The sequence below is a fragment of the Pundamilia nyererei genome, unplaced genomic scaffold (genome assembly GCF_000239375.1).
Source record: "Pundamilia nyererei isolate P.nyererei 1_Seehausen unplaced genomic scaffold, PunNye1.0 scaffold00027, whole genome shotgun sequence".
NCBI lineage: Eukaryota > Metazoa > Chordata > Actinopteri > Cichliformes > Cichlidae > Pundamilia > Pundamilia nyererei.
Genome location: NW_005187428.1, coordinates 4805674 through 4831883, shown reverse-complemented (window position 1 = coordinate 4831883; position 26210 = coordinate 4805674). Strand labels below are relative to the sequence as shown.

The 26210-nt window shown below is 38.5% G+C and overlaps 3 protein-coding genes across 3 annotated transcripts in view; 2 read left to right on the top strand and 1 right to left on the bottom strand.

Annotated features, from left to right (window-relative positions):
* Window positions 1–1367: 1367 nt before the first annotated feature.
* On the bottom strand, window positions 1368–7274 carry ppp1r3ab (protein phosphatase 1, regulatory subunit 3Ab). The gene is made up of 4 exons (XM_005728221.1): window positions 6443–7274; window positions 5841–5905; window positions 5644–5732; window positions 1368–4917 (listed from the first exon to the last, which is right to left on the bottom strand). Exons 1-4 carry the CDS (start codon window positions 7222–7224, stop codon window positions 1939–1941), a joined length of 3915 nt encoding a protein of 1304 aa, XP_005728278.1. The 5' UTR covers window positions 7225–7274; the 3' UTR covers window positions 1368–1938.
* Window positions 7275–10919: 3645 nt separating this feature from the next.
* Window positions 10920–22336, top strand: LOC102212122 (forkhead box protein P2-like). The gene is made up of 16 exons (XM_005728220.1): window positions 10920–10967; window positions 11588–11745; window positions 13691–13795; window positions 14916–14996; window positions 15442–15553; window positions 15798–15975; window positions 16428–16532; window positions 17198–17285; window positions 18245–18376; window positions 19110–19293; window positions 19384–19454; window positions 20708–20809; window positions 20917–21038; window positions 21638–21707; window positions 21792–21922; window positions 22013–22336. Exons 2-16 carry the CDS (start codon window positions 11593–11595, stop codon window positions 22140–22142), a joined length of 1764 nt encoding a protein of 587 aa, XP_005728277.1. The 5' UTR covers window positions 10920–10967; window positions 11588–11592; the 3' UTR covers window positions 22143–22336.
* A 2607-nt stretch (window positions 22337–24943) lies between these two features.
* Window positions 24944–26210, top strand: part of LOC102199051 (myoD family inhibitor-like) — a 5642-nt gene continuing 4375 nt past the window's right edge. The window contains exons 1-3 of the mRNA XM_005728259.1: window positions 24944–25149; window positions 25664–25753; window positions 26009–26208. Coding sequence (XP_005728316.1) covers window positions 25089–25149; window positions 25664–25753; window positions 26009–26208 — 351 coding nt within the window. The 5' untranslated portion in view covers window positions 24944–25088. The remainder of the gene's footprint in view (window positions 25150–25663; window positions 25754–26008; window positions 26209–26210) is intronic.

Below are 26210 nucleotides of genomic sequence, written 5' to 3'. Positions count from 1 at the left end.
CCTATGAGTTACAATTTATTCAATTGCGTCTCATCTCGGTTTAAATGATTTTTATTGTATCAATTTGATTTCCCTTTGCTTCTAAAGCAATTCTATGCTTCATAAAGTGTGGCTCACACAATACACAATAGAAATATATATATATATTAAATTTTTAATGCTAGTATTTCTAATGAAACAAACTTTTAAAAATGCATTATCCGCATTCTCACGGCACATTTGATTTATCATTGTATCCAAGTAAAAACACCTAAAAAGAGGTCAGATAGGCACCTGTTAGTCTGACAAAGACGACAGTTGCCTGACTATCTTTCACTTTGTAAAAGTTATTAAACAATCCAAGAGGTAGGGTTTAGTCAACATGTCAACCAAGCTAATAAAACTGCCTTGCTATTGCTCTAAAGGGTTTACTTCTGAGAGAAACACCTTTTTAGGTCAACTAACTGGGTAGTTTCATGGCTGCAAACTAAACAAAGTCATTGAGCTTCCAGACAAAAGACAGCATTACAACGTGTTTCACATGATACCTCGGAACCATCCTGTCTTTATTTAGAAACACTTCAAATCAAAAAGAAGCCCCTGTTTATACCTTTTGTGTGTCCGGCTTATAAATGCTATGGTGTTTCTTTTTAAAAGGGAACGCTAATCCTTTTTTCCCTGAAGTCATACAGCAGCTGTGTTCAGCTTGCACAGCTAAAAGTCAAAGTTGAAAACAAAAGTTATGGGTCCAAGTGACTTGATTTCTATCTGGGTTTATTCATTCATCCCAGGAACTTCAATGACCCCACTCAAACCATTGGGGTGAGTGTGACCTGGCCAAAGAAGATACTAAACGCTGAGTTGCTCCCAGTACGTTCACTGGACTGTAAATGTTACTTAAAAAGCACTTAGATGCAGGAAAAAAGTGATGTAACTCAGTATCGTGTGTGTGTGTGTGAATGGGTGTGGCATACGCTGTTTTGATAGCTTGAGCAGAAAAGCACCATTTAAGAACCATTTACCTCACCTCAGGTGACCTCAGTCGGTCACATGATGGATTGGGGAAAGGTCTCATAGTGGTTTCAGCCCTTAATCCCTGGTAACAGTAATGACTCATACCTTTTACCAGAGTCTAAATACTTGGACCCTCTACCATTTTTTAGAACCGAAGAAGCTTCTTGGATGATTAGAAAAACATCATCACAAACCCAAAGAAATCCAATTTCCTTCCTTTCCTTAGTCTCTCAAGACTACCCTGACCTGGATGAACCTGCACATGGATACTGATTTTAAGGCTACACCTAAAAACAAAAATCATGCGCATGACATCTACACTAAAAAATAAATGTAGTATAACAGAAAAATATTTCATTTTTTTAAAGCATGATCGAAAAATTAAAATTAAAATTAAACATTCTCATTAGCTTCAGTGAGTAGTGTATTTCACCTTGAAAAAGCTGCAGAACTGATCAATGTAACCATTGTAATGTAGGTTTTATGTACAGTGAAGCATTGAGAATAATGACTTATGACAGCAAACGTGTGTGATATCTGCCTAACTGTGTCTTCTTGAGCTTAATTTGGACTTCTGCTGGAAACCTACTTCCTAACTCACGATGTAACCGGAAGCCCCTTTTCCCCCTACGCCACATCCATCCACGCTGTTCGAGTCGATGCTGCGACACCCCGACATGTAGTTACATTTCGGTGGGCTTGCAGCAGGTTGCGCGGAAGGTTATGGTGCAGGGTTAAAGGAGTTTACAGTATAAGTAACAGCATAGATCTCCTGCAAAAATCAGTCTAAATCATGCATTAGTCATCACTGGTTATAGAAAAGAAGAATTGGGTATCACATCAGTACCATGTACACTCTGAAAACCTTTAAAATCAAACAGATTGTTTTTTTAATTATTATTATTACATTTTAATTCAGCCCATTGTGTTGTCATTTTTAACTGGTTACTTCTCTTCTTGGCAGCAGAGCCAAACCAGAGATATCAAGTAGAGGCCCAAACAGGCAAAAAAGTCATAATGGTATGCCACAACTAAAAACACCACCAGCAGGGTTGCATATAGCAGTGATTTTGCAATATTGCTACAGGAAAACGTGTCTGTCCAGGACAAAACACTCTGACCCATGCGCTCCTCTGCAGGGGAAACAGCGGCATTGCTGTCTTCAAGCTTCTCCTGAAGGCAACTGAGGTGTTGTTCTTCATCGTGATATTCAGTGATGGGCGGCATAGTGGCAGACAGCAGTTTGGTTCTGCTTAGACGGGGCCTTTTGCTCACAGTGCTCTTGTCTTCGTGGGACCATCCTCCTGTGCCGACGGCCCTCAGGCAGTGCATGTACAGCTCCACCTCATCGCCCGAGTCCGACTCTGCCGAAGCGCTGTCCTGGCTTGTTTGATCACTTTCAGGTTCATCCGTTAAAGCGCCCCCCTCTGCAGCGGCACAACCATTTCCATCTTCTGACTGAGCTTTTGTGGTGTGAAGACATTGTTTTTCAGTTTGAATGTGTGCACTTTGCTCTTCTCCTATACTCTCTTTCACTGGTACGCTCTCGTCGCCATCCTTCAGCCCACTGTGCACCAGAGCAGATAAAACCTCTCCATCCTTGCTTCCTGTAATTTCTAACTTCTCTTCCAAACACAGTTCTGGATCTTTTTGTTCCTGTTTCGCCACACGTGAATGTGATTCTACAAGCTCCGCCTCTGCTGCTCTGTAATTTAGGAATTCGTAACGTGGATCCAGCTCCTCTCCGTTTCCCTCCTTTGGTTCTTTCTCCCACTCTGCTCCGCCTTCACCTTCCTTATTCAAGTTTATTTTCCCATCTCCCTTTATCTCCTTGTTTTCTTGGATGTGTGCCCATTCAATACTGACCTCTTTTCCTGCAAAGTGTTTTTTTGTGTGCAGCTGTGTCTCTACTGGTCCCTCTGTTTCTTGTACTTGGTTCTCCTCAGTTAATTCTTCCCTTCCACCTGTTTTGTTCATCTTTATGACTTGAGCACATTCTACCTCAGTACTGGCACCATCTTCTCCAGAGACAGCCTCTCCGATTGTTTCGCTGTCCTCTTCTACTCCTGTCACTGCCCTCCCCTTGACAAATTCCTCATTTGCAATTTCTTTTTCTCTTACTTCACAGACGCCCGGATTTAAATATACTATCCCCCTTTCTTCTTCGTGTATTAAAATGTTGTTTTCTTCTTCTTTAACCATCATTTCCCAGTCCTTCACTTCAGTGATTTCTCCTAAACAGAGAGCCTCCTCTTTAGCTTTGATTTTGCAATGCTCTGTTTTTTCCTGTGTCTCTGTAGTCACACATTCAGCCAACTCCCCTGTTACCTCAGTTTCACCAGAGGATTTTGATTCATCTTTGAGTGAGCCGTGTGTCATTCTACTGCCTTCTCCCATGTTGTTAGTTTCTCCTCGAGCTTCCAGAAGTGTCTCGGGTGTTGTGAAATCTGATTTCTCCACAAGTTTGCAGTCAGGAACAGTTGCTTTTGTAACTGAATTGTCATTGTGGTGCAAATTCAACTTATGCAAGTCTTCACATGGTTTAACCTCACTAAAAGATGCATTACCAGGACACAGAGCTTTGATTAACTCACATTCATGGCGTTTTTCTTCTAAGTCGGCGCTCTGTTGGTCAGGTTCTTCATTAACATGTCCCAGCAGGTCCCCAGAGCTTTCAGGTTTTACAAATGATGTTTGCGGACTGGTCCTGACTTCATGTGTATTGCTTTTTGCGTGCGTTTCATCCAGATTAGTTTTATCATGTGTACATGGATTCTCTGGGAGTGGACACTGTGTTGTTTCTGCTGTAATTTGGCCTTGGGGGTCATGTGTTACACTGTCTTCCTGTGCTTCTCCCCAGGGATGTAAACTCTCAGCCGGTATTTGTGGATTCAACAAATCTGCTTGCGATAAAATGTTTACAGTCTGAGGACAGCTTAATGTGTCTTCTAAACAAGTTTGTGAACCCTTAAGTGTGCTTGTGCATCTCCGGTCTGTATTTTCAGTCCCAGCCAGAACCTGCAGAGTCTCTGCATTTAATGTCAGACTTAAACTTGCTTCTTCCTCTTCTTCTTCTTCTTCTTCTTCTTCTTCTTCTTCTTCTTCTTCTTCTTCTTCTTCTTCTTCTTCTTCTTCTTCTTCTTCAACACGATTATTGCATGGTGCTATGTCTGTGCATTCCTGGTTTGATTTCTGGTTATTAATCACATTTCGAAGTGCTTTACTATTGTTACTTTTAATATCTGTTGAAACAGTGCAACTAATCTGTCTCATGCCAGTGTGAGGATGTAAGCCTCCAATATTCAGTGTAGCCTGTGCAGGATTTTCCCAGCCAGCTCCTCTCTGACTTTCACTTCCCACTCTGCCAAACACCTGGTGATACAGCGGAGCCACCACAGTGCCAAATGTGAAGCTGCTGGTCTGGCCAACAAGGCTTTCATTTCTCACTGCTGTTCTGCTAATGTATTCATGACCCATGTCTGCCTCCTGACTACTGTCCTGAGATTTGGTATGTTGCTGTTCTGCTTGAGCAAAATTATCAAACAGGTCATCTTGGATGTCCGTGGCACTCTCACCTTCTGCTAATGTGACTGAGGCAGTGAAAGCAATGCTCTCAGATTTCTCTGGCTTGTTCTCAGATGTTCGGTCAAGTGCTGGTGACAAAACATGTGAAACACTGAGGAGGGGTTTGCTGCACTTTGCTTGGGAACCTTCTGGTTTGCGGTTGCTCTCAGCAAACAGTTGCACATCTGTATGGCTTTCCTTTGGGGTTTCTTCTCGAGCTGCCTGTGGTACCCCTGGAGGTGATTCGTCTCTATCTGCGTTGTTGGCGTCTCCGTTTCTTTGAGCAAAGTAGTCCTTCACCCGGGCCATCCGTGCAGCCTTTCTGCGACTCCTTTGGCTGTCGTTTACTCCGCTCTCAATCTGTCCACCAACACAGATAGATTCATTTCAACAACATGCCCCTTAAAGAAAACCAAGTGAGGTAAAATTTAAAGCTGCATTTCTCACAACAAGAAGACATAAAAAAACAAAACAAAGCATGCCTGACTAAATGTAATTGAAACTGTGAGAAAGCACAAACTGCAAGTATCACTTCTTATTTATTTTTTTTAGGTGCACAGCACATTATGTTATACTGGTGGTACCCAACTCCAGTTATGTGACCCTCTCTGAAAAAGTGCACCAGGGTCATGTTAAGCTCTCTGCTCCTCCTGCACCTCACAGTCATACCGATCCTTTAAATGCCTTTACACTGCTAGAAAACTTAACGCAGGGATGTCAAACTCATCTTACATTATGGCCCACTTCAGTGTTTCGTGGGCCGGACCAGTGAACTACATGTTTAATCCCTGAGATATTATTAAAAAAAAGGTACAATATTAATAATACATCTCATTTTTTTTCTACATGATAAAGAAACGTTGCTGTAAAATGAAAAGAATCTGTCAGCACTACTCTTTGGGTTGTAACGAATCTTCAGAATTACAATAAAAGGATAGGAGTCTTTGCTGGGCCGATTGTGGCCCCTGGGACTTATGTTTGACACCCCTGCTTTACAACATTTTGCATGTGAGGATTTACAATGTCAGGACAGAACTGGAACTGTTGCGTCATCAGTCATATCGGCAACATTTTTTTTCCACTCACCAGTAATTTCTGTCCATGTTCCTCTGACATTCCTGACTGATCATTCTTAGATTTCAAAGTGTCACCCTCTAGTCCACTGTTGGACACATCTGGAGACAAGAAACATTTTATCTATGATCCTGCTGGGCTATCAACGCAGTTTTCTTCAATTTCAGGTCATTTCTTCATTTCACAGTGGGGAAAAGGAAAATTTTCACCTGCTGCAATATTTCCCTGTGTTGACGACTCCTTTCCTGAACTGTTTTCCACGCTGGAGTTCGAACTGTAATAAGTTAATTAATTAAAAATGCGATCAGTCAGGGTTAATTCGCTTTTCTTTTTCACGTAGCTTCAGGTGATTATCGTCAATCAACAAACCACGTAAGGTGACAGTGCTGAGATACACAAATTGTTTTGATTAAAAAGTGTTAAATTGTTAAAAACTTGTAAGTATTTATATGTGTGAGATGTGAAATTGTGTATTTTCTAACTGTGACTGTTGTCCATTTCACAAAGTCTAGATTGGTTATAATGTAAAAAAAAGAAAAAGAAAAGAAGAAGAAGCATATTTCTTCTATTTATATGAGTTATTCAAATTATAGACCTCACATAGTCATCACCAAAAAAACTTAAGTTACAAAACTAACTAGCAAAGGACATTTTTAATGAATAGTCGATATTTAATTCAACAGGAAATGGCCTTTACAATCTTCCATAACAAGCATAATGGACATTCCCCTGACCATGCACAATTCCTATAATTAAATAAACCTAAAAAATGTGCCTAAAAATGTTTTATGAAATCACTTTGTATTCTCACCTGGCTGTCTTGAGGCAGCTTTTCTTGTTCACGTTTTCCTTCTGTGGCTGATCGTTTTCCTTTGTTCTGCGGAAACATGACAGCACGTAGTTCTTGTTGGCGTTGTTGGCCCAGAACGTCCCCACAGGTGTTTCATACCGCAGACAAAAGTCAACTCTGGCCCCCTCTTCCCGAAATGGAGGCCACAAAGTGAGCGTGAATGAGAAACAGTCCGTCAGCCCATCGCTGGAACCAGGGATGTACTCAGCCAGGAGGTCAAAGTGGCTGGACCAGCAGTCCAAAGTTGTTCGAACATATATCGCCTTAGTGAAGGAGATGTTGAGGACGCGCACCACCCCTTTTACTATTGTGGTCCCTGGAAGTAACTCAATTTTTTCCAGCTCTACTTTCTGCTCCTGGACCTTGGTCAGTAGCTCCTCGGTTAATAACGGGAGGGAAAAATTAAGAGGTGAAAGAATGTATTCATCTTCATCATTGCCTTCCCCATCAGATGTGTCGTATCCTGGCAGTTTGGGCACGTCCCACGTGTCGAACTCCTTCACTTGAACCAAATTGAGGCCTTTGGCATCTGCGAAGGAAACTCTCCTGGAGCCACACATGGGAGGCTCAGGCTCCGAGTCCTCATCAGACACAGAGCTCTTTCTCCGTGGGAGAGGAGAGGATTTGGGCCTGATGCCGATGACCACCTCGCCCTCATCATCGTCCACGTCCCAGGAGCTGAGGACTGGGACTCCTAAGAAGTTACAGGCCCCAGACCCTCTTGGCTGCCCCCAAAAATCCATGAAGCTCTCTGTGAGAGACTCAGCGTGAAAATGAACTGCGCTGCTTCTGGCAACTGACATTCATGCTCTGACTTAACAGATGGAGTCAAATTACAGATGACATTGTTGCGAGGGCCAACACTATAAATAGGCCAGAAGGGACTTAAACTATGTGCAGTAGTCTAAGTCTTCTCCTGAAGAGAATGTATGACCCAGTGCCGTATTTGTTTTTTTGTTTTTTGAGGGCTTGTATGACCTAATCTAAACTATAAGTTGATAATCATCTAAGTTTCTTATTACAAAACCACCCCAAAGTCTAAATATTTTGTGGACATCTTTGTAGAATCCATGAACCCCAAGGGAGTTATAATGTTATTTTTACAGCCACATGGGATTTACCATGGAAACTATTTATGTTTTGTTACTTCTGGCCCACAACGGGCTCCATTGCACTTGCATCCTGTTTAAAATCATTTCAAATCTGTGAATATCTGATAATTTAATAGCTGTGAAAGTCTCAAGGTGAGAAACAGTCATTCCACATTAGATTTATCTATTATCCACCTATCACATTGGCAGATACCATGATACAGTTTATGGCTCTAGTGTGTAATATTTCCTGTATTTATCTTACAGGTGACAAATTTGCATAATTGCCAAAAAAGTGGTGAGCGCTTAGTATTAGTGAGTAAAACATATTGTTTAACAATGAATAAGAATGAATGGTAAGCACTTGATTGATTCGTATGAGACAAGGCTTTTGTCCAGGCTGTTAGAGGATGTGATGCAGACAGAATACCTTTATTGCAGTGCTCAGTCGTGGAAGGTAGGGTGAAAATAAACCATGAATACAGAGGAAGGAAGCGTCGTGCTACATATTATTGACACTTTTTACAATATAGAAGAAAAAAGCAGGAAGTGATTTTAACCATGTACCTGAGACAGAGGAGAGCAGCATCATTATAGAACAAAACATGAAGCAGTATTTACTTTTAAGACAAGTATTGTATTTTGTATGCATTCATTTATTTTTCTTTGTTCCTTTTAAACATGTTCTAAGAATTTGTAACTCAGTAAACATCCGATAAGGGCAGCCCGACAGATGTTTACTGTAAACATTATGTATCAGTAGGTAATGGATAATAGGTAGTGATTTGTAAATGAATGTAGATAATATTATACTACATTATATTTCAAAATAACTAGGCAGCTCATGCTCTTTCTCTTGATCATACTTTTTTTAATAGCTAGAAATCTTTTTGAGGTCAACTTGAAAGAAAGGCAGATGAGAAAAGTAATGAGGTCAGAGGTCAAGCATCACATGATATTTCAGTGCAGACTATAGTGTGATATTTAGAGTCCTCATATAGCAGCATCATTTCCTAAATGTCACCAATACAAAGGCAGTAGAATTTTAAGTGCAGTTTTAAAGATAAAAGTTATGAAACTTTGACCTTATTTGACTCTGAAGAAGAGGCCAGACGTTCCCAGTAAAGCGATATTTAGAATTCCCATATATCATTCCCTATATGCTTATATGTAGTCAATATAGGCATATTGGGAATATTTAGAAAACATAGTTTCTCACATTTTTTATTTTTATTTTATTATCTATTATTATTATTTATTTTCATCCTTACAAGGTACTTTCTATATGCTGATAATACACATTACACTTATAAGAATCGTAGTTTCTAATTTATAAGGCTTTTTGTCCATTTTAAAGACCTTGGTGAATGGAAGTGAAATTTTAATGGGTTATTAATATGACCCCACTCAAAATTCATTCAAACCTTTTCGAGCTCTATTTGGTGTATAACCTCCTTGGCGGCAGTAATAACTGCAACGAATGCTGTTAGAACCTTTTCCAGCATCCTTACTAACTCTTCCTAAATCTTCTGAGGACACACAGACCTTGTCTAAGCTCTTACTCTGTGGTGTTGCTCTGATTGCCAAAGTCATCCTGTCTTCCCTCTCCCAGAAAATCAACTTGAGGTTTCTCTATCTCAGGAACCCCGGTCTTGTTTGGAGGAACAGCAACGAGCACAACGACTGGTTTGTGAACCGAGTCCTTGGCTCAGGTGGAGCCACAATGCCGTCTGCAGGACACGTAGAGGAATAAAATGAGGGGAGCTCATCACATTATGAGCCTTAGTGCATCACAGTGGGTTGGTTGCTGAACTGAAAGAGAGTCACACACAATCAAGGCTAGGACACCACCACCCTTTAGGTTTCCAGTCTCCAGTTGTGAAAGAGTGAAACAGTAAAAGAGTTTAGAAAAACAAAAACAAATAAAAGAACTCGTTTCAAATCCCTAAATGATTTTATAATGAAACAGAACAAGCTGGAGGCAGAACAAATATAAGATGTGAATACACACGACACTAGTAGTATTTAATGATGTATTGACTTTTAATTCCATGGTGTTTTCCAACTGTTATTATATCCATATTGTGATTTTGATACTTAATTGCTTGTAAGGTGTCCTTGAGTGTCTTGAAAGGTGCCTATATATAAAAAACACATTATTACCTTTTTCATCCAAATTGGAAGGCAGGTAAATATTAATCCAGTAGGTGGCAGAAAGTTACCTTGGTAACAATATACACAAGTCAGTCATTACCTGCTATGAAGTCTAATCTTGTACTTTTTGTGAAGATGTACAAGTCCATTTCCCTCAGCTGTTACTTCTGTGAATATACACGATGTAAAAGGCTTCTTTTTAACACGTTTTATTGTGCATTATTGCTATAAATATTTTTTAAGCTAACACATTAATTCTTTGTCTGGATTATTTGAGGGGAAACTAAAGGTTTCTGAGCCTTTCCTTGCGATCCCTCATACCAACAAGAGATAAATTACAAGGACGTGGCTGTCTGGCCTTTAGTCCTCAGCCTCGTCGAGGACGTTTATATGATAAAGGTGGCACGCTGAAAGTAAACATTTTTTTTAAAATAAATCCATAATGATTGTGCAGAACTGTCTTCCACAAAGTTTATTTTGTCTCAGACATGTCGAGAGTTATTCAGGGTGTTATTTGTCAGTTTGTCAGCTGCGTGTCTGCACTCTAGGGTATACTGCATTCATCAGCAGGCTAAATTAAACACTTCTATTTGTTTTTATGTACTGCTGTGTTTTTTTTTTTTTTTTTTTTTTCAAATGTGCAGATGCAACTGTAAATAGCTCTTTGATAAGAGTTTGACAGTTGTGTGGTTAGAGAGCCCTTTTTTCAGACGTCTTAGATACTGAATATCTAAATAAAGTAAAACTATACTTGTCTTCTCTAAGAAATGTAAAAAGGACTCTTTGTTTTTCATTTAAGGCAATAAATGATGTGTGTTAGGGGGCGTTTTGCTTATTGCACTGTGCACATCTATGAATATCTCAAAGAAAAATAGTGTCAGGATTAAAAAAAAAACAGGTAGCTGTGAAGCACAACGCTGTGTGTGCTGTATGCACTAATGTGAATAATACATGTTCTATAAATGTTTGTATTCTTACAATGTAAATTACATTAATCAATTCAAATTTTAAGAGGAGATTTTTAACATTGCAGGAGACTTTTGCCGGCACTTTTATGTTTTAAATATATTTGTAGCGCCGGCTGATTTTATAATATTGTTTTTCCTGCTCACAGTGCTGTGACTCCTCCCCTCGAGGTAGTCACACAACTCCATCAGTTATCTCTCATCCACACTCCAAACTGCCTAGTTGAAGACACCAACTCTTCTTGGCTGCTCTGAATTCAGCTGTTCACCTTAACGGTACGAAGCTTTTGTTCGTTTTCAGTAGGAGAGCTTAGATTGTACTTCCTGTGCATTTCAGGACTTTATATGAAAACTTAAAGTCATGTTTTATGTAACAGGATATGTGTTTAAACTATTGTTAGGGAGCTTTTTATTAGCTTTGCCTTTGTGCAGTGGTAAGATATGTTGACTAATTTTCTTTAATGCCTATACATGTTATAATCTATAGATCGATTTTCTGGATACATCCGGTTACAATCAATCATTCTGATTTTTGATGGTATTAAATGATTAAATCTTACAGGGTATTATCGTTTAAATGTTAGGAAGTCAATAACAGGTCAAAAAAAGCATGCACTGATGTTTTTTATGATTGGCATTCATTAAAATTGTTGAAATCTTTACTTGAAAGTCAAAAATGTATCTATATTTTTTTTGTCAGCAGTCCTCTAAATATTATCTGCAGCATATTTCAGCCTATTTTAGGCCTTCCTTGAAACATTTTATTTTTGTTTTGGTTGTAAGAATAATTTTTAATTAGAGTTTCTTTGTCCTGTCTTTGAGATTTTCTTTTTTTCAAATAGCAGTAGAAGTTTGCAGCTTACATCTCTGATAACCAGCTTCTTTTATGATGTTAGCTGAGATGCCAGAGTCCCCTCTCAGTCCCACAACAGCCCGTCAAAACCCAGCCAGCAGCCTCCTCAGTCACACAGACAGTAGTGGAGGGGAAAGAGTCGCTAATGGGAACGCTGGCGCTCTGAGTGGCGACGACTGGCAGACTCTTCAGCATAAACAGGTACGTGTGTGTCCTGCTACTCCTTCATCGTGCCCCTCATCCTCCTTTTCTTCATCCTTCAGCTCTTTCCTCTCCTTCATAAGTGGAAAACAGAACACTCTTCCTCAAACAGATGTCAAGAGAGAAATACCCCATGGCCTCATATTGGATATCCTCTGGCAGGACACGAAACCCAGAGCTCACGGCTCTGTTGACAGTGACAAAGATTTCATATGAGATCTGAGGGGAGCGGGGAGTTGACACACAGAATTCTTGTTTGTCCTTCATTATTAGTTTGTGAGTCAGAGCCAGGGAGGAATAATTGTGCACAGACCTAGGTCAAACAGATGCAAGTGAACGGCAAATAAGCATGGCCCAACACAATTTTATGGTTGTCTCTTGCAATTCCATCCCTGGTAATCTTAATCTAAGGGATCAATGAAACAACCGAGATAATTAGCGGCCAGCAACAGCGCTTCCTCCAGTCCGTCCTGTCATCTTGTCACTTTTGTTCTGTTCTATTCTCCTAATTCACTTTCAAAATCTGGACTTCAACTGCATGGTGTTAATATTTAAAGATCCTATTTTTTGGTGGGGGGGTATTTTCAGCTGACATAATAACTTTACCCTGTTGCAACGTTGTCTGTCTGCCACAGATTCTGGTCTTCAGAATTTAATAATGACTTGTGATATGAATAATTTTTTTTCAATCTGAAAACCCTAAAAATATTACAAATAAGGACTATTCATGTAGAAAACTGTTTTTTTTTCTTTGATAATAAAAGGCAGGGACCTTCATCTTCAATGCATTTCTTTCTTACCTGTATCCAGGCTGCACGCAGCAAATGGATGCACGGTGATTTGTAAAGTGCGATAATGAAGCCAGCTGCACCTACATGCAAAAGAACATTCAGGGAGAACAAAGAAAGTTTGACACATATATTTGTCAGTCTTGTCTTAAACTTTTATATTTTTAAAAACGTGGCATAACCACCGTGTGGTTTGTGTTTTTTTGGGGTGTTGCTTTTGTTAACAGTGGTAGTTGAACTTTTTTAAAGCTTTTTTTTTTCTTTGCTAATTTTGGTAAAGCGTCTTTGTCCTCCCCCTGGTTTTTGAGAAAGTATGTCTACATAATCTTGATGGTTGATTTAACTTCTGCCAATCAACCAGTAAATTAAAAGGCCAGCTGTTTCAGCACTAAATAAGACCACTGCACCTCCTTCCTTCCTTGTTCTTCATGTAATGCCTATTGCTCTTAACTTTCTCAGTCTGGTTGAACACAGGGGGCAACATCTCAATGGACTGATGGGTGGAAAAATTACAAACTTGAAGTCCTTGGTGCATTCTTTCATTACATCCTGCAGGCTGCTGAGATATTACTTCAATATGACAGCTTTACCAAACCCAAAGAACAGCTTTAGTCTTTATATAACGGTTGATGTTTTATATATAGATAAGGAAACCACATACTGCAAAATTCAAATAAATTATATTTTCCCCAACAATCATTTAGTAGCACCTTTTTTATGTGTTGTTTGTAATACAACATGTGGAATATGCATGTTGTTGTTTCTTAATGCAGTCATGGTAATTGCTGTAGGCTCTGTGTGACTACAAAGGTAGACAATAGCCTTGTTATTTGTCACCCTATCAGTGACAGCGCAGATCAGTTATTATTCTGGGAGTGTTTGCCTTTATTAATACCCATACACTTCTATTAGGAGCCACAACAAGCTTGAAATTGTGTTGCTAATTAACTGGTCAGCCTATCTCCAGTCTCATTTTGGGTCAGTGACACAATCCAGCATGATGATGTTCACAAAAGGTTGACAACACTGTTGTGTAATTGGAAAGATTCCCATTTGATGGTTATTACTGTTTATCACCTGACACTCTGTCTCAGTTATTGTCTTGACTGCACTCCTGACTGTCCTTTAAAATGTTGTCCTTCCTCTTCTTCTTTGAGGTCTTTCTTGCTATGATGGCCCCTCAGCAGATTCAGCAGTTTCTGGCTCCCAGCCAGCTGCAGGCTCTGATCCACCAGAAGCAGCAAGCCCTTCTGCTTCATCAGGTATTTGCACAGTTAACATATATACATGTCAGGGTGGTGGTGTTTGATAAACATGACTTACATAACACAGCAAAGTTTGTAAATTGGCTACTATATTTGTTTATTTATTATTTGCATATACATATAATTATTATGATTGTTGTTAATTTAGCCTAGTTTACTAGCTAAGAGAAGTCACTTAGCTAGCAAGCGTTAAAAAAACGACAAAACTCTTATCAATGGGAATTTATGACAATGAGAATACATTGTGGTTATAAGGTTAGATATTTGAGTTAATGTTACTGCAAAATGGTTTAGACTGAAGCCGTGATTAACATGAGCTTAAAGCTATCAAGGTGAGCTAATTTGTAAGCTAGTCATTCCAAAGCAAACTGGTGTTTCAAAGTCAACCAATCAACCAATATGTATAATAATAATAATAATAATAATAATAATAATAATAATAATAATAATAATAATAATAATACAATAACACAGCAGCTTACTAAATGTTATAATACATATTTAACATTAGATAAAGTGCAAAAGTGCTAGTGCTAGCACATTATGACTTATACTAGGAGAACCAAAAGGTATAATTATTAAAAACACTTCTGGATTTTAACTCAACCTTTTCACTTACCTAGACTTTCTCCACTAAGGTTTAACTCCATCTCATTAAAGAGAATGTATTAATTTTGGCTTAGTACCATCATATCACCAAGATGTCAGTATTTAAAATGGCAATGTTAGCCTATGACCCCTTTCTTCTGTGGTTTCTGTTGTTGTTGCTTTGTTGTTATTTATTCTCCTCTTGTAGCAGGGAAACAACAAAGAATCATGATTTTTATAAAGAGTTTGCCTGGGTTAAAGTGTTTTAATGCTTAAGCTCGCAGTCTTTGAACAGGTTTAATATCAGACAGCCTATACCCAGCTAGTGTGTCTGTAAATCTCTATCTTCAGTAAAAAACCTTTTTGTCATTGTTTCCACCTTCTGTAATATACCAAATACTGAAATTGTACCACACACCTAAGATTGGCAACCGTGAGGCAGCCTAAAATAAATAAAACAAACAAACATTTCTGCCAGTAGCAGTTATAAGTGTCTAAATGATCGTGATAATGCTACATTTTTTGATAGCATCACCTGAAAGAGTTCTACAAGAAGCAGCAACAACAGATTCAGCTGCTTCAGCAACAGTCCAGTAAGAAAATCAAAGAGGTAAGAGTCTCAGGCTACAATATTACACACCTATATATTTTTGGAGGATATCCTATTGTTGAAGATTGATACACATATAAAAAATAAATATTTATTACTTTTCCTTTCTCTGGTTGTAGAGATTAAAGTGAAATAATGAATGGATTTGGCCTTTTATTTTAAAAGAATTTTGACATCTGAGCTTGAACAGAAATAGTATGTGGATTTGGCCTTTTATTTTAAAATCATTTCAGCAACTGATGAAGTCATTAAACGTTATCATTAAATGGTGATATCACCTGACTTAAAATTATGCTCTTCCAGCCTTAAAAGCCCAGAATCAATATCTAAACATCTACCAGATGTGACCCTTAATGGACTGACTGGTCTCACTCTGGTATGGCAAAAGAGAGTGAGGGTAGTGTTTACTACCTCAGTAGAAATGCTATCTTTCCCCATCCTCCAGCTCTCCTCTCCCCAGCTCGTCTTCCAGCAGCTCATCCAACTCCAGCAGCAGCAACAGCAGCAGCTCCTCCGGGCGCACAGACCAGCGCTGTCCTCTCCCGCTCTCTCTCCAGGTCACTCCTCTTTACATCTATTTCCAAAAGTTATATATCAAAAAAATGTTTCTTCAAATCAACTCTTTCATTTTGTGCATACTATGTGTTTTAAGTCATCATTTTGAGATTGAAGGAACAGCAGGGGCTCTGTATAATTAATGTACACTGAATAACAAATGCTACATCGCTAGAACAATACACCACAGCTACTTTGCTATTTGCAGGAGTATTGATAGACTTTGTGTTTTCAATCATCTTTTAGCTTGTCTCAGCCCTGCAAAGATGCAGCAAGTATGGAAAGAGCTCACAATTGGAATGACTGAAGATAAAACCACAATAAAAGAGAATCGAGAATCTTCCGCTGGCAAAATAATGTCAGCAAAAGTCCCAGGGAGACAAGCCGATGACCAGCAGTCTGCCTGTCCTCACAGAGCTGAGAGGTAAGAGCCGTCTGTTCTCGCTGTAAGCAGCAGGAGGGCTCAGGTGACACTGCCTTTTTTCTGTTAACATCAAAGACTTGTCATCTGTAGACATTTTTTTTTCTCTCAAGGTGCGGGTGAGGAGATGTTTGCTTTTGAGACTTCACTTTTAATTCCCCTTGGGGACAATGTATTTTGTATTGTTTGTTTGCTTTGTGTTCTGCCACCTGAAGTGGATCAGCAAAGAAAAAGTTTACATAACTGCAGTACACGTCCCGAATCAAAAGTAAATAGTTATCCTGTTTTTTGTGCTTTTTTTTTGTCAGTGCTCCCTGCCACCTCTCTCCTGTCATTTCTGCTACCTGAAAAGAAAAGAAAACACTCTTATATCTGTTTTATTGCTGTTTTGTTGTTTGCCTGCTGTGGTTTCTTTAATCTTGACAGGCCCTTCTCTCTCTCTCTCTCTCGATCAGCACTGTTAAAGGTGATCACGCTGCCAAACACGCCCTCTTCGGTCACGGCGTGTGTAATTGGCCCGGTTGTGAGTCAGTCTGTGAAAACTTCAGCCAGTTTATCAAGTAGGTTTAAACAATCTTCACACTTTTAATTTTTGACATATAGCAGTGTGACATCTCTTAACCTCATCTTCAGATAGTAATGGATAATATGTGAATTATGTAATCACATTTTTTTTAATGAAATGGATTACATTTGAAAAGACATAATTAGGTAATAGCTCCACTGTTATGGATTTGCTTTTTTCATTTTGATTACTTCTTTCAAACTTTACAATTGTAAAATTATGATTTTGATCAGCTTACAGTTAAATATGTTAATTATTATGTTAGTTATGTTACTTTGTGGAAAAAAAATCTGGTTATTTAAAACTAAAATTAGAAATCAACACGATTTTATTGTTTGTGTTGATTGTTTGTTTGTTTACTGTTCACTCAAAACCAAAACGAACATTGAGACATGAGAATAACAATATAAATAAACTTAAACTTTCTTTCTGCAAATATTGTAAAATCCTTTACTTCATAACCACACAGTTGATTTGAGTTTGATTTATTTTTGTTTAGATATTACTTACTGTTGTTGTTATAGCCCTTAACATTCACTTCATCATCAGTGTGGATCTAAATGTTGTTTTATCCACAGTATTTGATAAGAGATAAAAGATTCTTCCTCTACTTCTACATTTTAAAAAAATCTCCTAACATATTTGCTCTATTTGTTTCAGGCACATAAGCAGTGAACACACTCTGGATGACAGAAGTACAGCCCAGTGCAGAGTCCAGATGCAGGTGGTTCAGCAGCTTGACCTTCAGGTAGGGACTCTAACTTATAAGTATCACTGACAGAAAAGGAAGCAGCGATGCTTGAATTATGTCCGATTTATTGAAACTTGCACAGTGTTAAGATGTTCTCAAGGTCAACATTGATTTTATCATTTTATGTGCAATTTCCAACTGAGGTCTACAAACCAGAAGCACGAGTGTTCATAAATCCAGACTTAAAGCAGAGGAGCTAGAGCCTTTTCAGCAGTGTTTCAGCTGCCCACGTCTCTGTTGAAACTTATTGAAACTACTTATTCTTGCTTTCAGTTCTAGTTGAGCAGAGAACCCTAGCTTTTATACTTAATTGATTGTATTTGATGGTTTTTAGTATGTATTTGGTGACTGTTATGGATAAATGTGCATTTTGTATAACCTGTGCACTTTGGTGAGCTGAGTTCTTTTAAAATGTGCTCAAGGAATAAACTTTGACTTGACTTTCAGAGCGTTCTTTCGGTGCTTCGCACGTTACAATAATCTCTAAATTGTTATGGATCATGTGGGGGATTAGTTGCTACGTCATCAAAATGTGTAATATTCTATAGACTGAATGATGAACTGAGATGATGATACAGTCATAATTTAAAACATGGGTGATACCTGATATTATGCATGAAATAAGAGGATTTTTCTGTATACTTTATATATGCCCAACCCAACCAAGAAAAAAAAAGTTTATATTTGGAGCAAGGCTTGTCTGCAGTCACTTCAAACAAGAAACACTTGATTAATTTCTCCAATGCTCGACTATCTAGAAACCTTTCTGTTTATGCTAAATCCTCATGCAACATTCAGCCCCTGCTGTGCTTTTCCTGGTGTTTGACACAGAACGAGCGCTTTCTTCAGAGATCTGTCAGGTTCACAGCCTTCCATTTCAATAACCTCTGTCTGGTGATTACAATGTGACACCATCCACTACAATTTCCGCTTCCTTTCTTCATCTCCTCTTACAGCTCTGCAAAGAACGGCAGCGTCTGCAGGGAATGATGGCTCACCTGCATCTGCCATCTTTAGAAGCTCAATCGCTCTCGGCGCCTGCACAGTCGCCACGGTCCGACACGGCTGCTGACCCGTGCGGCCCGCAGGTAGGCAGCGTTCAGTAATAGCTGCGCGAACAACACAGGTCGAGTAAATGAGCCGTGATATTTACGGCGTTACGGGAGGGAAACTCCAAATATGTGGAGAAAACAGCACATCTGGCTTCACCCTCATCTCTTCTAGCGCTGATGAAGATACTGCCAGGCTGTAATTGACTTGTTGAACTTTTACAGTTGAATGAGTTGCAAAAGCAAGCTGACATTTCCTTAGGAACAAAAAATCCCCAAAACACAGCTCTGAGGCAATGCTATGTGTGATGAGGGTCCTGGTAAGAAATATTTTATCAAATTGAAACACAAATTCATTTTTTGAAAAAGTTTACAAAGCACCTTTTGACTATGGCTCTAATTTGATCTTTGCTCTTTTACTTTGCGGAGCCCTCGGTGCTTTTTCAAAGCGAGGACGCTAAATGTACAGAGTGCTTCCTCTCCTCTCCGTGTCCAGCTGTTGGGACAGACGTGCTGTGATAATGTGGGAGCTAATCATTTGTTAATCTTGCAAATATTGCGCCATAATCACAACACCCACCAAACAATTTCACCCTATAATTAACAATAATTGGCTTCCTCCTTATTGTGATATTAGAGGAATCACCTCTGAAGAGGCGAATCCAATCGCTCCGTTACGCCCTGTTATGAATCTCCCACTCTGTTTTGTTTCCCTGTCAGAGTGTTCGCTGCTCTCGATCCTTTGTTAACTTCATGCTTTTGTCACTCTCAGCTCACTTCAGTCACCAACAGCTTGCCCTCGCTGAGACCATCAGACCCAGCCCAGGTGTCCCCTCGACCTCTAGATCCTGTTGGCACTCCATCCCAGGGGTGTGAGAAAGAGTTCCCCTCTCACACGTCAGGCGTTGGGCCAATCAGACGTCGTAATCACCCTCTGGTCTACTCGCTGTCTTCAGGTGACGTGTAACCTGGCCACTTGACACACAGCAGCTCGTTCCAGATTTTTCACTTTGCTTTTTCTTTATTCTGCTTTCTTCTTGTTTCAGAAAATGAATATGAGCTTTACAAAAACACCGATCTTAGACCACCTTTCACCTATGCCACACTGATTCGACAGGTATGACAGGTTTTTTTAAACTTTCTATTTGCCTTCTTTTATTTTGTATTTGCTGGTCCCGTATTAATGGATAAACAACGTTTTCATGGAATCTCTATGTTGCATATTGATTTGAATAACTTGATTCAAGTGATACAATTTTCAATCCGTGTTTGAAGTTTTTATCAAGTTAAATATGCATGTTTTCCTGTTGTTTTAGTAGTCAGCTGGTTTTAGAGCGTGAATATGGAAAAACTGACATGAGGTCTTTTTACAACTGATTAATAAGTAAAAATAGGTTACACATGACTCACTAGTTAACTGTAAGACAGAATAATGTTATAAAACAGAATAAAACATTTAATTTTCAATATTTTTATCCACCTGACATCAAAAAAATGTGCTTGTTTGTGTTTTTTCTTTTTATATCTTTTATATATTTAACCTCAGTTTGTATATGTAAGTTTAGAAATTTTGTTCTGTTTGTGTGTGTGTGTGTGTGTGTGTGTGAAAAAGATTGTATTAGGTTGATGTTTGTATATTAAATGTCATATATGTGTATGTAGTTAACCAATGCATTTACATTTTTGATGTCTCGTGTGGAGTCACAGTGTGTTATATGTTGTTTTGCTGTTGCACAAAATGTAAAAACTGTGCAAGTACACTTTAACTACGTCGATAAAATAAGTGTGAAGAAGAATCATTAACTGAGTAAAAAAAACTGGATAGCACAATAAAAAATACAATAAAGTAAGTAAATAAAAAGAAGGAAGTAGTTGCCTACTTCAATTAAGAGTCCAATTAAAGGTCGGTTTTACATTTCTGTTTGGAGCTTGGAGTGTAAAAGTTCCCACACCAAAGGCATTGCGTCCTGCGCTTTGGAGCAACTAACAGACTCATGCCAGAGAATCTGAGCAGTCATACAAGCTCATACTAACCACGTGAGACATCTAATAGATCACAGGGTGCTTCAAAAACATCTGGAAGCAGTAAATGTCAGGAGTCTCCTTCTGGTCCAGATACATGCTCACCTGCAGGGTTGTGAAATATCTGTAATTGATTTTTTTCAACATTTTCGTAGCATTAAAGCGTGAATCTTGATAGAAAAACATGCATCTGTTTCTACTATAGCATTATTTTTGCAGAATTGGCGATTCCTTAAATTTAAACAAACACAAAAGCCATATCTTTGTTCCTTGCCTTCGATAAACTAGTGAAGGCTTTAATTTGATCCTGTATTGTGCAACAGTGTATTATTTCCTTTCCATCTACAGGCTATCATGGAAACATCAGACATGCAACTAACCCTCAACGAGATATACAACTGGTTCACAAGGACATTTGCTTATTTCCGACGCAACGCCGCCACTTGGAAGGTATTCCACCTGCAGATGATTAACTCTGTATCCCACTGTGTGTCATACCCGATGCATGCTGCATGCATTCAGAAATATCTTCCTCACTCTGATTTCATCTGGATCAGAATGCGGTTCGACACAACTTGAGCCTGCACAAGTGTTTCGTGCGCGTGGAGAATGTGAAAGGTGCGGTGTGGACTGTGGATGAGGTGGAATACCAGAGGAGGCGATCCCAGAAGATCACAGGGTACAGTAGATCCTCCTTGTTTATCGCAGTGCCGCCATCAGGGTATCTGTACATATTTCATAAATATAATGATAATTAATTACACAATAATCAAAATATCACATTTTAATCACAAAACACAGCTTTAGCATGAGTCACCACAAACTTCTGCTGTTTGTAAATTCACAAATTTATATTCAACCTTATGGTCTACAGTGCTAAGTATCATCTATATTATAAAAACCAAAAGGAAAGGTTTAGTTTCCTTATTTTAAAGACAGACATCTCTGCAGGTGATTTATTTAAAACAGCTGAAAATTGCTGTGAAATATAAGGCGCAATATTAATGGAGACAAAAGTTACATTTTTAGCATTTCCAGGAATCACGGCTTTGAAATTTAAGTTGAAATCAATCCATAAATTTCAATCTGATCGCTCTCCTATATCACTCAAATCCGACGATGTTGACTTTGAAAAAATTCTCAAAAATCTTTAGAATATAGATAAATGTGGTTGGAAAATTCAAAATTCCATTCAGTAGAGGCCCTTTACTCTTATTCATTTGTTAAATACATTATGAATTTTCATTGCTGTTATCTGTTATTTTCTATTATCTGCAGAAATCCATCACTGATGAAAAGTATTTCCTCCAGTGCAGGTTATGGAACCCTAATGAATTCTGGCTTGCAGGTGAGCCAATGCATTCTCAACGCAGGAGTGCTTACAGGTTGGGGGCGTGGCCACTCTTTCATTTATGCTCACTTTTCTTTTCAGACCGCACTGGCAGAGGCGTCACTGCCAGGACTCAAGAAAGACAACGTAAGAGGAAATTCAAAGAGTCAAATACAAAGGAGCAGCATGGCTGACAGCCACAGAAACCAAAACTTCTCTCCTCGTGTCCAGACGTGAGTTTAGCTTTGATATAAAATTCGCTCCAAAAAAATTTAGCGATATAACTCTGAAGTTTGATGTCTTTTCTATTTAACCTCTTACAGGCCGCTTTTCCTTGAAGACAAAGAGCTGAAGGTGAATGACCAAGGATGTCTGATACAGACAGTGAAACCAGTCAGTCTGCAGCCAGACATGAGTGAAAATGATGGAGGGCATTTGTTTGACCTTGAATGACTCTTTGATTGTTAAGAAAAGCAGTAAAATCAGCATTAAAACTATTTAGAATATTTTCTATTCATCAGCAAATGTAATAAAGTAAATTTAGCTTTGAGACAGATTATAGCAGCCTCAATTTCTCCTCAATTTCAGTCAAACAGCAAAAGAAAGCAGAATATAGTGCCACTTGTGGTCTCTGTGCTGGGAATACTTTTATCAAATATTTAAATATTGGACTGTATATCTTAATAACAGTTATTATTCAAATATCAAACAGACATGTAACAAGTTGAGCATTTAAAGGTGACCGAGATTAGTCGCATTTCTTAGGATAATAGTATTTTTTGTTTGTTTGTTTGTTTTGTTTGACTTTCTAACGGACATCTTGCCAAGAAAATGGCAACAATTTAGAACAATTTGTGATTTTTCACCAAAAACAACCCGTACGCTTTTGTATTAATTATTTATGATGATAGAAAATGTTTGTTGATAATGTTTGTTAATAGTTTGTGTCTCAAAGACACTTTTAAATAACTGAAAAGCATTCGTTGTGCACTGTTTCTTCTGTTTTCTCTGTTGTGATTATTGATAGAAAATATGGGATTTTCACAGGTCAGTTTTTTTTTTTAAATGAGGGTCTGTATACTGAAATAAAGGTTCTGTTTTTGTTATTGAGAACACGGTCTGTATAATGTGTGTAAAGATGTGTCAGTCTGTAGGCTTGTGTCCAACATTTAACAATAAAAATATATATAATAGTTTAATGTTGTATTTATAAGGCTGTGCAACATTATGCTTTTTCCTTCAGTTATCAACTTGCATACTTAAAAATGTAACACCCATGCGTCGGGTATTTTTAATGCTGATTTATACAAAGTTTTAAAAAAAAGGCAAATCTGTAGTGTCATGTTTGGATTTGTTTGACATGGTGCATGTACTTGTAACCTAAACACTGTGAGGTTTCTCCAAACCATTGTTTCAAAAAATGGCTGCAGCCCCTGTCAGTACAACCATAACATTTTAACATTACACTTTAATTTTTACATAAATTTCACAGTACTGCTAACTGTTTCAAAATTAGATAAAGCTAATTAAATTTCCATAAAGACAGTAAAATAACTTCTGCATTCACTTTCATCATGCTACCATACCCTGAAATAAGTGTTTTCTATATTACTATATGAATATATTATATTATATTTCTAAAGATCACCGATAAGAGGTCTCAGCTACAATCCCTGTTAAATTATTAGAAATTAAAATAATAAAATAAACACTCCCAACATTGTGTCATCAACTGATACACACCCTGAAGTGAAGCTGTGACTGTAGACTTCACAACCAAACACAGAACAAAAGGTTTTTCCGCTCCCTGTTTTGACTATTGTCAGTAATTGTCTTTGCTGATAACATGTTAGCTTTAGGTTTGCTGTTCCTTCTCAGGTCTTGCTTTGATTTGCTGTCAGCCTATTAGATGACATTTTCTTCTGATTGCCTCCGTGCCGTGTGCGTACTGACTGAAAGTTAGCATGGTGCTAGACAACTTCAACAGCTTCACTTATGTGTTGCTTTGATGTGCCATATACTCACTGCGAGGCGGGCCAGTCAGCATGTTTTTTAATGTAGCACTTTTGACAGCACTTAATCAACAGCCCCTCCAAAAAGGCCGGTCTCTGTTCATCTTCTCATCAGTGGGTAATAATGATGCTGCCGCACATGTGCTCGTTCTGTTCGCGACGTTCTCTTCTGCGGGAAAAACAATATCTCCACATGCAAAGATTTAAATGTATTTAAACTACTTATTACTGATTTCATCTTTTAAATCCAATGATGCAATGATGTGGCAAATCTTTACATACCAGAAACTGTCAAGCTCAATTTTCAAGTCAAGTTTAAGCAATTTATTTTTATTTTAGTCTAAATTGATCTTGTGAGCCAGAAATGTAAAATCTTTGGAATGTCTGAATTTTAAAAAGTTTTCTTTTGGTGTGAAAAGAAAAAGTAAAAGGATATTCTCAAAATGAATCTAATTAACCATCTCTTAACAAATAAGTTAAACAGCTGAAAAAAAAAATCACCATTCAGAAATGATGCCAGACATTTACACACTGATTTTACACACTGATTGCATCTAAAGTCATTAAAAAGAAACTTAACGTCATAAAAATGTTCTGAGCAGCTTCTTGGCTTAACCACCTTATTGGTAATTATTAAAACCCCTGGTCCTGATGAAATGAATGATTCGAGATTAAAAAAGAAAAACAAAGCTGGCAGCTTTAACGCTCAGTTTCTCCACAGAAGCTCTTAGGATTAAAACAAGCATGTCAGGCTCAGGACTGAATGTTGGCTCGTCAATGACAAATGTTGACTTTTTACTCTGTTCTTTTTATATTTTAAGGTATTTGAACAATTGTGAAAGGCAAACAGAGTAATGCACAAAACAGGAAAATATCCTGCTTTATGGCACACATAAAAATATGACTTTTCTTGAAATTAGTGGCGTCTTCTCATCTCACATGGGAAATATTACTATGTTATGCATACTAAAAGCTAGACAGCAGACAACTTTTATCGGTTTGGCTTGTGTGAGAAAGAGGGAAGAGAACATACACAATATTCAGCTGACACACTCATGGGGTATGTGTCTCCATTGTGTTAGGTGACTAAAAGCAGAACAGAGAAAGCAACTTGAAGTCACTCAGCAAGGCCTCGGCCTTCTTTGTGCTCTGTGATCAGCAATGTTTGGCACAGCCGCTCTGTTGGGAAGGGGATTGTTATTAACTCACAACAAAACACACACACAAAGAGCACAGCTAAAAGCCTCCTGAGCGGTGACTCATGTCGGCATGTTGGGTGTTGGTGGAGGTTTCCTGACCCTTTGGTGTGGACAGAAGCCAGAGGGTGAAGGAGGAGATCGAGTGAACAAAGCGTAAGAAGGATCCTGAGCAGTCATGTACACCAGACATGTTACCAGGAGAGCACTTATCTGTGGATGGGGAGGAGCAAAAAACAAGCCAGATTAAAGGTAAGTGCAGATGATGTGATGTAAAAACAAATAATTCCAGTAACTTAGAGTTATGTTAATAGGATTAAGGACGGATTATTTGATGGACATTGACAAAAGTCTCGCTCTTTTTCCTAATTAGCATATGTAAACAATGGTGTCATTTTTAAGAAATCACGAGAAATGGGTGGGTGTGAGGGTGGAGGTGCAAGCTTTTATAGGTTTTCTCAACCAATACAGAAACAAGGACCAACATTTGGTTCCTCTGTTCACTATTTGTAAGGATTTCTATTTTTCCGTATTTAAAGGTTTTAGTATTTCTCCACAAGAAAATGGGCAAAGGGTCAAAAGCTTTTTGGACACAATAAAGCAACATGGGACAGCAATAAGAGCTCGCAACTTAAGAGGTTTCCATTATATTTGTTAAATATCGCAATATTCTGGCAAATATATAAGAGCTGAGTGCATTCACGATAGAGCTTCTTGCCTTTTTACCAACTCAACTTCTAACTTGTCTTTCTTTTTGTGTCTCAAGGTAGCACGTCTCTAAAATCAGCCCAGGAAATCCTTTCAGTGGGTGACCCTGTTAGCAGAGGAAATACCATCACCACTGATCTTATCAGCTGTAAGTGGAAACAAAGAGACCTGCGAAGCATTATTAATGCAGTTACAAAATTTTATTGTTACTCTGACTGATCAGGTTATTTAGAAGGTGTAAACTAAGAAATTTCCTCTTTAATTCACATTGTAATTAATCATTGAAATACTTAATCAAATTATAACTAATGATAAAGACAGACATATAACGACATGTGCCAGAAAACTGTTTCATCCGGCATTTAGTTGCAACGATCTCACGAGCTGATCCTTCCATTTCCAGCTCAGCCTCTGCCTGCTGTTTCTCCACCAGCAGAGGCCTCGCAGGAGGCAGCAGCATTTAAGAAACGTACATATGACCACCAGCAGAAGCCCGAGTGTCCACGGTGTGGCCTCACAGCTCCAGATGACAGACTGCCGGGCTCCAGGTTGTCAGTGCACAGCGGCAGCAGGAGCAGTAAAAGGAGAAAGGAGACAGGTGCTGC